Genomic DNA, 16,518 nt, shown 5'->3' on the forward strand with positions numbered 1-16,518 from the left:
AGTTTTAGATAACTCCTTCCATGAACTCAATACATAGCTTCTTTTCTCTTTAAGAGTAAGTTCTGATAATCACTCAGATGGTGCTGTTATACTTGAATTAAAAAATGTGGAAACAGAAATTCTGTCGAAGAAACTGAGCACAGCCTGTAGCAGAACCACCTTGTCAGATTTAACCTGCAGCTCCAGTGAAGAACAAYTTGTGATGGAGTGTTGTGATCATTCCTGAACACAAAATGATTTGAAAAATCCCGTAGCRTATCTACCACTTTTCATATTCTGCTTTGTTTTCCCAAGATGAGAACTTTAGCTTACCCACTTAAAAACCAATCATTTTGTTTCCTGAAAGTARGTTTACTTCTTAACATAMCCAGCCCTCATGAAACCATTTCAGWRMACAGGAATGSCAAAGCTCACTGAAAGCCATACAGATAGAAAYGTGTATTTGATACCATCTCCTCATTTTCAAACTGCATGTTGCACTGTGCTGCATCTTCGGTTACTGGCTTCTGAAACATGTTGCGGCAGATGAGCCATATTGTCAGACTAGCAATGAACATCCCAATATCTGGAACAAATAGTCTGATCACGTTCCCAGCATCTGCTCCTTTCACACTGTATGGGATGAAAAGAACAACAAAAAAAACAGAGAAACATTTGTTACTTCTAATGACATTTGCAACTGGAACAGAAAGTAAGCTCAAGGCAAAGAAAAAAACCCAAACCCCCAGTAATAACAAATCTTTGCAATATGGGAAATATGAGGATTATCAAGAAGCGTTAGAAAGACAGATATTTTTGCTCTTYAATTGTACAAAATAAGTAATTATTATCTGTGAGGTTACAAACTCATATTTTAGTGACACTTAGTATTTTGATTAACCCAAGTCTGAATCAATTTTGTTGAGAGCAATGCAGGAATAATCTTCAAATTCAACAACAAATATTTCAASGGAGTGCCTAGAAGATCCATGTGTATGAAGCACAATCCTTTCACTGACATTCCTTGCAAAGGGAACAGCATCCAGGTCTATGAAGGACGAGGATGTCCACCCAGAAAAGATAGCATTCATGTCACCCCTAAATGTGCCCTAATCCTAACTCCTGGAACACAGAGGAATAACCATAAAATCTTCAATATTTCAATGTGTTTTATTATGTTTACTGTTAATATATTTTAATCAACCAGACTATCTTAATACCTTTTTGGATATTTAAGTACTAGTATTTAAACACAAGTATTTAAATGCTAATTTGTGTGTTCAATCCCTGCCAAGGAAACTTTTCTTCTCCTCTGAAGGATCTGTAAGGCATGATTTTTATGCAGGAAAAAAAATTTTTTTTTTGCACTGTTTCATTGTACAGATTTAATTGTTTATACTACGAAACACAGCTTTCTGGATTTGGATGGGATGTCTGAAATTGGTTCACTGTTAAAAGGGAGAGCCTGGATTCAGCTTTAGTGGCACAATGAACAGTTTATTAAGTTGCTGAATGGACGTATTAAACTATCAACTAGTAATGAGAGGATATGATCATAATTATTTGAAAGTGTGACGTTAATGCATTTTAAATATGCACCTCCAATTTTATTTTTAACAGGGCTTTATGTCTTTAATCAGTTCTGAGGACAAGTGAGGCATCTGTATAGTTCCTTGGGCATAGGTGAGTGCAGTGGACTAGGTCTTCATAGCCTGAACTGGTAGAAAATGTAATGGGTTGTTCTCTACATGCAAAGAAAGGGGTCACCTCTGGTCTTTCTTCATCGCAGCTTTGAAGCCTGAAAGAAACTGTTTGTGAAGGAGTTACCTGCAAATGCTGYGATTAAATGCAGGCCCAGTGTATCAAAAAAGTTTCTAATGTGATTACAATACAACCACTGTCAAGAACAGTGTGGGTCTGCTCATATGCCCWCGATCAAATCCAACATTTCCATCTCTGCTGCTGACCCAGCTTTTCCACTGATGTGTATCTTGCAAAATAACATATGCTCAAAGTGGGAACAAGTTAAGTGATCAGAAAGCTGCCTGTAATGTTTGTTTCAACAGCTTAACCCTGAATGCTCATGCACTCTATGGCAGCTAAGTAGCTTGAAAATATTTTGCCAATGGCTTTCAGCTGTACTGGAAAAAAAAAAAGAATTCAGTAATTGAAAGGGTTGCAAAAGAGTTAGATGGCAAAGTCCTTGCTGGATTTCTTGCTTGTTTCTTGCGCCACAGCACAGCATGCTGTAGAGTCAACTGGCCCATRGGAGCATGGCCACTCTGGTCAACATTACACAAAATCCAGGCTTAGCATGAGCCTCTGTTCATTCTACAGTACTGTGGCTCTTACTGTCACTGAAGATTAGCTGGTCAAGGCTGCTTCTTGGCAGAAAGCATTAAAAAGTATGTTTCATGAACTTCACTCCCAACAACAGTGTACACAGGTTTCATAACAATATTAATGATATTTTTTCAATAATCCTCATCATTATGCTGAAACCTGCTCCTTAAAGTGGTTTTACTATATAAGTGACCCCCCCACCAAAAAAAAAAAGAAAAAAATCTGAATTCCTAATTTTCGAAAGTTTCACTCARATATTCATTCTTTGGAAAGAATTGAAATGCACTCTCAATCCAGAATGAATTAGTGTAAGAACAGTAGAAATTTGTTAGACTGGTATTGAAAAATGGGTCAGATTACTTCTGTGTAATACTTCCATAAGTGATTTTTTCTTTACACAGATTTGGAGTCTTAGTTAATTGAAAATTGAAAATTAAATTTGCATCATTTCTGAAGTCCTTCAAATTCAACCACTCAAATGTGAATAAATTGAAAGGTGGCAGTCTCCATGTACCACTCCTTCTTAGTTGCACCAGGTTCTCCTCCCTCACATTGTACTCCCATGGAGYCACACTGGGTCTTCCTTAGCACATCCTGCTCCCCAGACCAAGGCAAGACCCCTGTGGGAGCCCTGCCTCTGGTGCAGCTTGCATTTCTTTCCAAACTAATGGTTTCTGATCTTTCAAAATAAATCATTTAGCATGCTGTTTTGAGAGATGTAACACACAGCTCAGGCTAGCAACAGAGAGCCTGAACAGTGATACCTAACCACAGGGCAGGGAAAAATTCTGCACATGAATAGTTTATTCACCAAAACCAGTCATAAATGTATGCTGTCCCCATTTCACCATGAAAAGCAAAACAAATTGACCTCGGTGTGATAATTAAAAAGGAAACAAAAGATCACTTGAAAGGAGAGAAATGTATATTCTTCTGTAAAGCAGAACAATAAACTGCTTCATTCAACCCCAAGTAATTTGCTCCCCAATTTTTCACAGCAAAAGCTAAAACAAAAATCAGTTATTCCCACTTGTTATCTCTGGCAGTACAAAAAAGAATGGTAAATACTGCGATCATTCCACAAACATTTCTCACTTTATTTGCGCATTCACACATGGTCATATTTTGCATTTGATAACAGTCTATACATTGTACTCTCYCCTCCAAAAGAGGCTTTCAAACTCCAAAGTTACACAGAAGAACAGGAAACCTATTCAGATCTCCTAAAACAACAGCTTTTTTTAAAAAATCCCTGCAAGAATCTCATGGTGTTCAATGAATTGGTCATAGCCCTTGATCTACGAGTGGTAAAGCATAATTTATGCACYTAAATTAAATAATTTACCTACAGGGAAGCTTTAGTTGTAATAGATACCAGTGACTGCAGCTTAAAACTCAGCCAAAACATATCCTGAAGTGTAATTACAGCAAACGGCTGCTCTAGTTTTTCCTTCTTTCTTACAGGATGCAGAAGAAAACAGGATGGACACACACAGAGGATTACGGGTTTGAAAAGTTTTTGTTTAATTTTCCTCGACAAAATAAATCAAATTGCCCACAATTTTTAAGAAGAGAGACTACTACAGTCAGGGTTGCAAGAGTTCCTCTGTAACAAAAATAACTTCTGTAGGACAAAAGGAATTTATGACTTTTTTGTCAATATGTGAAACACTTTCATCATATCAGCAGACTCCTAATACAGCATTTTCTTCATCAGACAATATGTTCCCCTGCTGAGTTCAGCTGTATACTTTGAATTTACCACTTTAGAAAGAGATCATCTGTATTTTCTGTGTATATACAGAGTTTTTCTGGGCCAGCGTGACTCTGGTCTATTCCTGAATTTCTCTGGTGCTCAAGAAATWAAGCAAAATTTCCTGCTTTAACTTTGAGAATAGAGTTTTCTGTGGACATACATATTAAAAYCGTTCTCTCACTTCATGTACACTCACTAGTAATCAAACAAAAAACAAATACCAYCATAATTAGACATCACATTTTTCTTTGGGGCTCTAGAAATCAGCATTTAAGTTTTCTTAAAACAAAATTTTCAAATTTTGCCTTTCTAGAATAAACYTTGCTCACAAATTAGAATTTTTTATCTTCTACTGAATTTTTTATCCCCTACAAAACTTTGGTGAACAAAGAAGTGTTAATACTGCCATACCTGACCTGATTTTATTTCTTTAGAAAGGCAGACACACTAAATTCCTCTATATTTCAGGTTTACAGGTTAAAATCAGAAAAGCAACACAACTATTAGAATTCAAAGTGCAATGGCTTCAATTAAAAAAAGGTAAAATATATAGTAACACACATATGAGACACCATGCATAATRAATGAAACAGTCCACATATAGATTGAAAACCAATGGTGTTCAAACTCTAAATATTTACTGKTTTGTTACAAATAAACAAAAATGGGAAAAAGAACAACCAGTCTTTCTTAAACAGACCTGATATTAATTCCGCATCAGCAACGTGTCACAATTTTAAGCTTATGTTAGACAAAAAATTAGATAATGCTTCCAGAATAAAGAACTGCAAAGAGCTTGATTTTATATTAAACACTGGGTGAACAAAGTATTTTAAAGGCTATTTTTTATTGCTGTTTTAAAAAGTTATCAAAAGTCTTATTCATATATATTTCATATTTGTATATCTTTTCTCCCCTTAGGCATTTCCTATAGCAGCTCTTTACTTTCTGATTAATTTAACAAAACACACAAAGGTAATACTGTAATAACAGCTTGCAAGTGATACACTAAGGAGGAGATGTATCGATGCTAATAYTTTCCATTCATCTTGTTTGGTCACTGTGAAACATCTGATATTTCTAATTTGATCTAATATTTCAGAGTCATTAATGCACCCCTGTAGATACTCACAGCTGAATTCCCATGGGCTCYATCTGCAACTGTAATCACTTGGTTTGGAGGTAAAACAGACCCAAGAATCATAAGCATGGACCCCTGGAAACATGGGCTGGCAGTATTTCACAGGTGCTACGCAGTGCTGGGAATGATTCATTTGTTGGTCACTAATATCATCTCTGATCCAAAAATAGGGGAAACTGTGAGGGTACCAAAGGCTACCAASCAGATGGTTTTTAGAGATGTGACACTGAGCCTTGCTGCTGAATTGGGTCTTGGGGATGGACTTCAGCAAGAAACTAGTGAAAGGGGCTTCTCATCCTCYCTCAGTTTGAAATAAGGATGAAATKTCTGATCCCGTGCTTACTCTGCTGGGAAACTCACACTTAAAATTATCTGGGTCTGAGATTGCAGACCTGCTCTGAGCCACARCCARCACTTCAGTGAACACAGGGTGTTTACAGTCCATATTCACACTGCCACACTTGTCCCTGCTGGCTCAAAAGACAAGTTTGCTACGATGTTGGTTCACATGGCAACCCTGACACCACATTCAGGGCAAACCTGTGCCGTGGCTGAAGCACACAAGTTCCTGAGCACTGGTAGGACTGTCCTTTGTTCTCTCCTTATCTCATTCTCATCCACAAATTGAAAATAAATTATATCACAAAAACAAAATACAAACTTGGTATTGATATCCACAGTGCTGTGCATGCTCTCTCTTACTCTTGCACTGCCTGAATATGATGGTCCTTTCAGTTCATGCAGAGCATTGCTATATTTTACCCAAAATACCTGAAGTTGCACTTTCAGAGAATATTGGTCATGCAAAATAAATGCGTGGGAGGAAGAGGGAAGCAAAAATGCATAGAAAACTACTTATAAAAATATTTAGCATGCACTGACCTACCCAATATACARGTTCAAAGGGCTCCTGAAGTATTTGCAAAGTCTAAATCACTGCTTACAAACTATGTCTGCACAGATTCAAAAACCAAAAGTACACTCTGCTTTTTCAGGAAAGATACCTTGCAATGAAGAACACACTCTGTATTGCAAAAGTGCTTAACCACGTATTAACCAAACATTTGCTTTCCAAACACYGCTGTGCAGAGAGAGAGAGCAGCTATTTGAAACTAAACGCACATTGCCAAGATTTTGGTGCCTCGTTGCCTGCATAAAACATTCAACATTAAGAAATTATGGATATGTGCAATATGTAAAACATTGGTTTGTGGATTTTTTTCTCTTTCTAAAGCACCCATCATTTCTTTTTGTTCGTTGATCTTCTAATAAAGGGCAAACTCCAGCTTGCCCAGGGCAGCACATAGAAGGTTTAAAATTCAGCAGGGACTCAGCAGYTATCATGCAAAGCACTCAGCTGCACTACTGCCAGACTCGTGACAGTACAACATCCAGCTCCCTTTGCCCGGGTCCCACAGCTCCAAATGTGGAGCAGGACTCATGGTGCACAGCCAAGAGGAAGTGAGCAAAATCCCCTCCACACCCAGGGCGCTGTGCGTGCCAGCCCCACAGCACAGGGGTGGAAATGACAAGTCCATCCGCTATACAAATTATTTCAGGTCAAAGTGGGAATGTGATCCTAGAYGGAGGCAGAGCCAAAGTGAGCAGAAGAGACCGAGGACACCTCAGCTTTAAGTTAGTTTTGGGCTTAACTCTTCAAAGAGAYTCTTTGTTTCAACTTTGAAAACTTCTCACACATGCTTCTCACTTATTCACTCATTGTATAAAGATTCARCTTAAACACGAATTCAGTATTGATTGATTTCTGCAAAACATTCCCAGTTAAATTTGTCCATCATTATCATAAATATTTGGTAACTGGCAGCAAAGTGTTTACATAAAGGCATACACATATCCACATATTCCRCAAATGTCCTGACTAAAAGAAAGTGCTGAAATGTCTGAAGCAGGCTGACATTCAGTGATTATTTCAAAACATATTTTCTCCCTCTCGCTGCAGTTTTCATACTCTAGTTGGAGCACGAACAGATCATCACTTCAAACTACTTTTCATTTCATTCTATTGCCAGCATATAATATAATCACATAAAGTAAAAGACACATCTGGATTTTCCAGTCAGTCAGCTGCAGATGAGGAGGGAATAATATTTCCCTCAATTACAGCAACCAGCATTGTGAATTGCTGTCATTTTACAAAGCTAAATTATCCCCAACACAGAGGAAAAGCACACAACTACAGGAAAWGCTGTGGCTTCAGCTGGAGTGCCCACTGCACTTCAGTGTTTGCATAGGAGACCCTCTATCCCACAAGACCTATTCCTAATTTGAAACTATCCAAGTGATAAATCTGCAGGGATGGGACCATTCACCCTTAATTCTTCCATAGGAAGCAGCTCCCAGTGTACCCTGCCTGCTCTGGACTTGCCCATCTTTCTCTTCACAGCATCAAGCGTGACAGGACACAAACACCTAACCTTCCTCAGCACCACCTGCCTGAAAATCCCAGCAGTTTGGAGTCAAGAGCACATGGACATTGCTGGAAGCACTCTGCAGCCATCAGAGGCATGTGTACAACATCTCCCCTCACCCCCCAGCTGATTTCCATTGAAACCAGCCAAAAGAAACATCCTGACTCACCCTTGGTGCACTCTGTTCAATTCTACAGTGTCAATGMGAAAAGGAGTAGAAATCAGTGGCAAACTAAACGTCCCAACGCCATTCGATGGCTGCTTCTATTTTTCTGCAAATGGAGCCTATAAACACAATTTCTGAGTGGCAAACACCCCACATCCACGTGGGAGGGGAGAGGATGTCCCCTGCACTGCTTGACGCCATCTGCTCCGTGGCTGGATGTGTGTTCACCAAAGAACTTTCTCAGGTGTGGAAGGCAACAGTGCTTTGCCAGTGTGGGAGGCTCTTACCTTGTCTAAGCATTGGGAAAACCAGGATTGCTCAGATCCAAACTGGGCATCAAGGAGCTGAAATCAGGTGCTCATGCTTTCACCTCCAGGCTGGCTGGGTGCCCCGTGGCACACACTGCAGCGTGCTGGTCAGAGCCGGCACAGGGCACATTCCTGCTCCACCAGCCACAGGATTCMTTGTGTTTCACGTGCCAATTGCTATTTGGAGATCTCACATGATTTACTCATGAACAAAGCCCAACAAAAACAAAATAAAACACGAAGCCAAACTGTTAAGCACGCGTCTTAGGGAGGTTTTTTGATACTAATTGCAATGCTGATTGCTGTCCAGATTAAAACAAAGACTGGCTCACATTCTGCTGCTGGTGGGTTTACCACTGTGCTGCTCCCAGCTACCACCSTGCTGCAGGAGCTTGGGCTGTGCCAAGAAAAACACTGACAACAGTCTCACAACTCAAGTGCTCAAACAGCGCAGGCCATAAAACATCTTCTATCAGATGTTCCTTTTCTTTGAATCCCTAGGTTAAATGGCATGAGAAAAGTTAGCTGAAATTAATTTAGCTTAAAAGAAAATAAGCACAAGTGGGATGGGAAACCTGAAAACTTAACACAAACACTTGGATAAATAAGATGCATCCTGAATGGAGATGACTTCTAGAAAGAGGCCTTATGCCAATGCTGGGGCAGCCCAGACCGTCAGACCAACACAACACAATGACAGGCTATTCAGAGGCACAAGGATCCTACATGGAAATTGAGCACAGACAAATTTTCTCCTCTCTTGCGGTTAACAGTGAGGGCATATCTGAGGTTCCAAATTTAACAATAATGATGAAACCTCAGGCCGACTGCTCTGTCATCATTTCCTTCCTTCTGTTCCATGATATTCCTTTACWTGGCATAGCATCTATTAGTCTGTAGGTACCTAAGTGACATGAGATTACTCTTCTTTTTGCTATGTACCTGAACTACTGCCACATGCTTTTAGAAATGGCATAGAGTAATAATCACATTTTTCAGCTTTTGCTTTCAATCTGGTAGAAATGAATCATTTTCTTGTTATTAAAAATATCCCTGTTCTACTTCAGGCTTCATTCCCCTTTAATCTCATTGGGTTGCTGACTGCATGTATGCTGCAGTTGCTGGCAAAAAGTAAATTTACCTATTTGGTTTACATCTCCRTGCCTCATGATCTCTTATTTGTGTCCCTAGTTTTATCTAAGGCTCACCTGGGTGCCTTATTAAGCCCTTTTGTTTTTTTAACCACTGGTGTAATATAAAAAAGATTAAATGCTGGCACCATGGGATTAGCTAATTCTCCTGTCATAAATGTGAAGCCAACATAACACCCCCGTGGCAGAGGCTGGCAGAGAAGTATCAGAATGGAAACAGGCACACTGCGYTCTGCTAACATTTGCTAGATTGATCAACCACCCAAGAGAGTTCTCTCTCTTGAAAATCTAAGTCTCCAAATGAAATAKAAAAGAATAGAACAGAACAGTTCAGTTGGAGGGGCCCGACAATGATCTCCAGCTTCCTGACTGCTTTAGGGCTGACCAAGAGTTAAAGCATCTTAATAAATGCATTGTCCTGATGCCTCTGACAGACTGACAAGGCCAAACTCCTCAGATACTCCTCAAAGGACACTCCCTCCAGCCCTCCACCAGCTTTGTTTCCCTCTTATCGACAAGATCTTTAGATCTTTAGGACAAGATCTGTCCTAAACTGTGGGGCCCACAGCTGCACACCCAAGGTGAGGCTGCACAGACACTGAATATAGGGGGAAATATTGGCTGCATCACAGCCTTTTACTTTCTTCTGAAAACACTGATTTTAATTATTGCCATYTTTCTGCCATGCACTACAATGAGTTCTACCGTAAAACAATCCATTTTGTTACTTATTTGGTTTGGTAACAAACTTRCTATTACTTATTTGGTTTTAGACCTCTGGCTGATCATACTAACAAAAGAAATCACCCTCTTTCTKCTCACTAATAGAAACTGTCCTCACGTGGTCATATAATCAATATTCTGTTTAAATTCAAAGGGCAGTCAATACCTGGAAAACATGTASAGAACTCATGCTGCTAAGCTAGAGCCTGTACCATTCCTAAGGAGCCAGGAATGGGAATGGCATAAAAAGCATCCCTGACACGTTCAGTTGAAATTGTACTTCTGCAGATCACCACCGTTACCAGAGGAAGTTCTAGAGCAGAGAGAGGACTGAGGGAGCATCTGGAGCTGAACGCCTGGTCTTTGAGCATGATTTTGAAAAGGGATAGAGCGGCATATGTGTTATTTCTGATTCAGCAACTGCTCTCCAGAGATCTCTCCAAGCACCTTCACCTGGAATTCAGCCTTGAACAAAGCTGATGAAACATGTAAAAAATCATAATGACATTGTGATTGACAAAGTTGTATCTTGACTCACATGTATTCCTACAGCAGTTTCCAAAAAAAAAAAAAAAACGAGGCATAACAGAAATAACAAAATAAGATTGACTAAGAGGATGTTTCAGAGAATTCAATAAAAATTAATAGAGATCTTTGTCTTTCAAAGTTTTATCATATCTTAGACAGTAAAGAGGAGGAGGATAAAGTTCTTTGCTCACTTCATTCTGTCATGGAAAGAGAGAGCCAGATGATCAGCTGATACCAATTATAAATTATTGGTCAAGATTACAGAAGGAAATGAAATATGGGGGCCGACTGATCCGATTTCTAGCAGTGCTGAACTGGAGCAGATGTGAGCATCCTCCCACATGTCTTTTTCTCCTCTGAATGGTAGCCCATGAAGGGAAAACTTGGCTTCTCAATAAGTTCCCGTAATTCCTCTAGGTTTCACAATAACTGCATATATTCCTTTGCATTTTGACAGCGTGCAGAGACCACAAGAGTCCCCAGTGAACTGGGGGTGTTAACCTCCATTCCACTTTTCTCATCACATGCATATGGAAACGAATAGTTACTGACTGCTTGGRAGAGTCAGTACAGAACATTTACTCATGTCAAAAAAAATGGGAAAAACCCTATAAATGGAGCTCTCTTCCAAGGTTAGATTAATTTTTCAACACAAATGTTATTTTCTGAAAGAAAGAAASCTCACTTATTTCCTCTATTTTTTTCTGATTAACTATTCACCACTTTACACTACTATTTCACATTAGCTCACCATTTGCCCAGAGCATTTAATACGAATTTTCCTGTGTAAAGCAGTCTACTAAAATTTTCTACTCATTCAGCTACTTTCTTTTCACATGTAGAAAAGCCCTTCATGTACCTGATTTTTTTTTCTCTTAGTTTTATAGTCACTCTGAACATCTTAAGAGCTCTCAAAAAGAGGAGAATTTGACTGCTCTTTAAATACATTTTAGTACTTGTTCAGAGTTTTAGTTCCTAGTTCAGAGAGTTGTTGTAACTAGTGTATCATGGTGAGTATGATTTAGATGCAGAGCTAATAGCCTTTTATATTAAAAATATCAGGGTTTTACTTGAAAAAAAAAAACACCATTTTATTAGACCAAAGAAAATGATGAAATGGATGTATTACAGAATCCACAAAGAGGTACTCTTCCACCTTTTAATTATATCAGGCTTTGTAATTAGATCTTTGTATGACTTTTTATCCCTGTTTTTTGCATTTGTGAGGTTTATCTGCTTCACTTAGTTTTTAATTTAAAACTCACCGCTGATTTGATTGTTCATTTACAACTGCATCTGCTGCAGCCAYGAATCCTTGGGCTGTGCAATCACTTGCCAATGTCATCCCACAGCAGCGGGATGCAGTCGGATGGCAAACACACACATTCACTAAAGCTACAGGAAGACTGTAAATAAATAAAAAGTAATCAAAGCAGCTTTTTCCATGCTGAATCAAGAAGAAAGAAATGTTATGACRCTGCAGTGACAGCGGGAGGGAAGGGATGAAGCCATGCCAGATGCAGATGACAGATACGCTGCCGTTTGCAGCAATGTGGAACAAATATAAAATCTGCACTGCTGTTTCCACCCTGCAGCTTGGCTGCCTGCACTGCAGACAATCAGATCTCTGACAGTCTCTCAATTCACACTCACAGTGCAGGAATTAGGCTGCCATTCCCCTTCTAGACTGAGATGGACTTAAACCATGAGTGTTGCAAAAGAGTCCTTCACAGCTCGAATATCACTCCGATATCTGACAAAGCTTTACTGTGGATGTGAAGTTTTCCTAAATTTTCACCTTCTGTAGCCATGTGACCATGAGAGTCACCAACATCTCCTTACAAAGAATACACATTTACATTTACAGCTCTCCCAGCTATGAGCAAAAGCTGTGAAATGCAGAACTTCACTCTTAAAGGTTAGAAGCCAGGAGAAAAAATAACAATAATTTTCAATCATTCCACTTTTAAGGTATTCATGATTATTCCTGGCATCCAAGTTTTACTTATTTTCTACTTCACAGTAGAAAAACCATAAGAATACTTCAGGGAAGGTATCTTTGTATCTGCAAAAGAAGTAACTAGCGTACCAAAAAATTTTTTTTTTTGTTTGTTTCTTACTGAGCAACATTACATACCAAAATATATATATATCTTTGGTATCTTTTTTAGAGTGTCTCTGATACCAAACACCACTTCACACGCAGTGTAAAGTTTGAATTTCTGTTTTGGCCCAAATTGCTCTAGTAGAGAGCAATTTTAGGACTGGAAGAATGGGACAAGCCCATATGAAATCCTCTTTTATCCTGGCCTATCAAGTAGCTCCTTTTCCCAAAAGCTGTCCACAGTGTTGGAAGCATTGGAAGGTGGCTTTATAAAAGTATTTGGCTTGGCTTCTAAATACACCTTTGCTCTACTGTTAGAGAAATATTATCATGTRTGTAAGCAAACTTCAACCACACTGATAAATAAATTAGTTTCAGGTTTGTTTGATGGACTTCTCCAAGTGGGGTCTGTTTCAAAGTTGACTTTTCTTCAAGAAAAAAAAGTTAAAACAGGTTAAAACCAGTTAATGTTACAACATGAAGCYGTGTAAAAGGTCAGCTCCCCAAGGTGTGGTTTGAGAAAAAAAACAATCATAAAGTTTCTATAATGCTTAACTAAAGTACAACTCAAGAGAAGTTTTATATGGATTTCTCCCAGTAATGTTTTCTATTTAAAATTTACACAAGCATGAAGAAAGAAAGCTTAGTGTAGTAAAATTGTTATTATACTAGGATCAAACATATTAGAAAGTAGAACACTAAGGTGAGACTATGTCCAGCAAAAGTGGATCTTTTTTGACAAAAAAAATCCAGACTACTGAATGTCTGACTTTTGAATAACTTCAGAAAAAAAAAAAAAAAAAAAAAAAAACAGATTTGGGCAGCACTTTCATTTGGAAAATAGAAAGCACTGTGTTGATTCAATGAAGTTCCCAGTACTTGCAACAAACAGATTACAGATAAAATCTTCAAGAATCATAAAGATTCCTGAGTTACAAACCCAACTCCCAAAGGGACCCAGGCACTTGAAAGATGTTACTTTGAGATGCTTTTAAAAAGTTAAATATTAGAAGTTAAATTGGGTGATTTTTTAATTTTCCCCAAATCCAAGAATCTGAGAAATCTTTCTCAAAGAAAACATACTCTTCACAACACTTTTGCTAAACTCAATAAATTGGTTAAAATATGCCTGGGAACAAATAGTTTTGATATCACTGCAAGTCTCTGTAAGATAGAGTCTCTACTGAGAAAGTAGGGTCATTGGCAAATGTCTACTGACACTCCTGGTCCTCTGTTAGATCAGGAGATAAATCCAACTTGATCCTCAGGCTCAATAACCCCAGCTTAAAAAAAGATCAAAAAAAAAAGAAAAAGAGAAGGAAAAAAGTGGGGAATCTTCTTATTCATAAATCATCTTGTAATTAACAACACTACAATGCTTCTCATCTATACACAGTTGAATTTTAGATTTATCACARGCATGTCACACGATTAAGAGATTTATCTACCTCCAGGATGTTTGCACACCAGCTCTCTTCGTGGGTGCACAGAAGGCTAAACAGGAAGCAGAACTGTCCTGCTTCCCACAAGTGAAGTGCCTTCTTGAATTTCAGCAGAGGATTAAGTGTTTCTAGCCATATAATGATCATGTCCCAAAAAGCATCTCAAAAAAAAATCTCCCTTGGTGAATTATTCTTTACAGTCTCACAGGTGCGCTACACAAAGGCTACAAAACTATCACTAGCATTCTATTAAAAATTCAATCCTATGATATGATTGTTAAGAAGAAATGTGTTTATTTTGCAAAAGATAGGACAGTATAACACAAAACTTACAGAGATAACATCTGTTAAAATCAGCTTTTCTTTTAAGTAGGTAAAGTTTAAAAAGTACTTGAAAATGAGGGAGAGGGAGAGGGAGAGGGGGAGAGGAGAGGAGAGGAGAGGAGAGGAGAGGAGAGGAGAGGAGAGGAGAGGAGAGACTTGAATTGGAAGGGACCTACAATGATCACTCCATCCAACTGCTCAACCACGAAAATTTAAAGCATTTACTAAGGCCATTGTCCAAGTGACTCTGGTAGGCTGACAGTCACTGTAAATCTTGGGGCATCAASTCCTCTCTAGGAAGCCTATTCCAGAGTTCAACTACCTTCTTGGTAAAGAAATGCTTCCYAATGTCCAGTCTAAACCTCCCTTAATGGATGCAGCTTTGAACCATTCCTACAAACAACAACAGTCACTGTTAMTTGTTCATAACTATTCCACTTAGAGATTTTAAGTGATTTTGAGTCCTCCCAGCAGGACACAAGGAAGTGGCCTCAAGCTGTGCCAGGGGAGGTTCAAGTTGGACATCAGGAAGAATTTCTTCACTGAGAGGGTGGTTAAGCATTGGAATGGGCTGTCCAGGGAAGCAGTGAAGTCACCAACTTCATGGGCTACTACAGCACACCCGACACACAGCATTGTTTGTTAACAGACAGTCAGAGAGAGCACACTGGACTGACTACACACAGCAACATTGGAATGAAAGTGAACATTGCAATAAAATCCAAGAAGTTAAACTGGTTTAAAACCAGGTTTAAATTGCTTTTRTTTCTCTATACTGACTGAAAGATTTCAGTTGACACAATGTTGGTGAAAAAAAAGTTACTTCAGTTTGCTTAGTATCTTTTTAAACAATGTTTTTTTTCTTTGCAAATATAATCCAAKTTTTATTTTGGCTTCCTCCGTTACTCAGACTTTTATTTCAAAGACTTTTTTTGTCAGAGCAGCGAAGAAAACTCAATTTAAGATAGAACCTCAGGCATGCAGAATATATCAAATGAAACTGAAAACACATTTCTTCCCCATTTCCTACACTATAAACAAGACAAATACTTTCAGCACACTCATGCACAAATTCCACAGTCCTGGCCACCATGAAGTAACAAAAAGAGAGAAGTTTTGAAAATTATATTAAAGTAACCTCAGTCCCCCTTGTCTTCCCAGGACTCAGCTCCCTGTGCTGCCCTTTACCGACAGACAAGCACGGGCAGGTGGGAAGCCTCATCATCTGCTGCTAATTGCACCGTGAGAAAAGAAGAGCAGTGTTACAGCTGGAAGGATCTGAATAAGCCTTTCTTATGTCATCCTCTGCCTCCAGCTGCCTTCTTATCACTTAGGTTTGGCAGCTTGGGTAGGGAGGAGGCTGGGGCAGCCAGTAGCATGTTTGGTAGCCCCAATGAGAAAAGTGTGGAAAGCTTGTTGTTGGTGCAGTGCTGTGCTCCTCTGGTCTTGCCTTCTGCATCGCAGGTGTTCCTTCAGGGAACACTGAACTGTGGCTCTCTGAACCCYAACTCTAACCCTAAAAGCAGATTGGGGCTGAGGATGAGGCTCTCAGTGACACATCTGGCCAGGCAGAGAAATGATTAAACAGAGATACCACCCAGAATACAACACTTGTGTAACAAGCAATAAACTGCTCTTTTACTGACAGCCTCCCAAGGGAAGGTGTGGAACTCCTCAGCTCCTTATATTGCATTTATTGCCATATTACTCAAAGAATGCATGCAATTGTAGAATAAATTCGAAACTGCAGAAAAAGTTCGTATTACCTAACTCTGACAAAAAGTGTAATGGGMATCACATATCAAGATCAGAAAGTATAAACAGTCTATCTATTAATCTCTCTGATCTGAAGCAATTAAAGGATGGTATTCTGCGGAAGAAAACCCTACCATAGTAAGGGGGTATGCCCGGGCACTGGAAAATTAAGCCCTTGTTTAAGTGCTTCGTGAGACAGGACACCAAAATAATTATACAGACTAATACTGCCGGTTTTTTTTCCAAAATGGTAAAAGAGGTGTCTGGCAGGGCTTTCCCACATCCCTTTGATTGCACCACTGCACCCATTTTTTTTTGTCTTCTCAAATTATTCAGTGTTTGAGAAATGCATTCAGACTGCACTGTTTT

The 16,518-nt window shown here is 39.0% G+C and overlaps 1 protein-coding gene across 2 annotated transcripts in view; it reads right to left on the reverse strand.

Annotated features, from left to right (window-relative positions):
- PIEZO2 (piezo type mechanosensitive ion channel component 2) overlaps window positions 1-16,518 on the reverse strand; it is a 284,493-nt gene that overhangs the window by 127,238 nt on the left and 140,737 nt on the right. For both annotated transcript variants that reach the window (XM_057368929.1, XM_057368928.1), the window contains exon 5: window positions 450-612. In XM_057368929.1, the coding sequence (XP_057224912.1) occupies window positions 450-612 (163 nt within the window). The remainder of the gene's footprint in view (window positions 1-449; window positions 613-16,518) is intronic.

The sequence above is a fragment of the Malurus melanocephalus genome, unplaced genomic scaffold, assembly GCF_030028575.1.
Source record: "Malurus melanocephalus ecotype Western Australia unplaced genomic scaffold, MMel_1.1 scaffold_99, whole genome shotgun sequence".
NCBI classification, from domain to species: Eukaryota; Metazoa; Chordata; class Aves; order Passeriformes; family Maluridae; genus Malurus; species Malurus melanocephalus.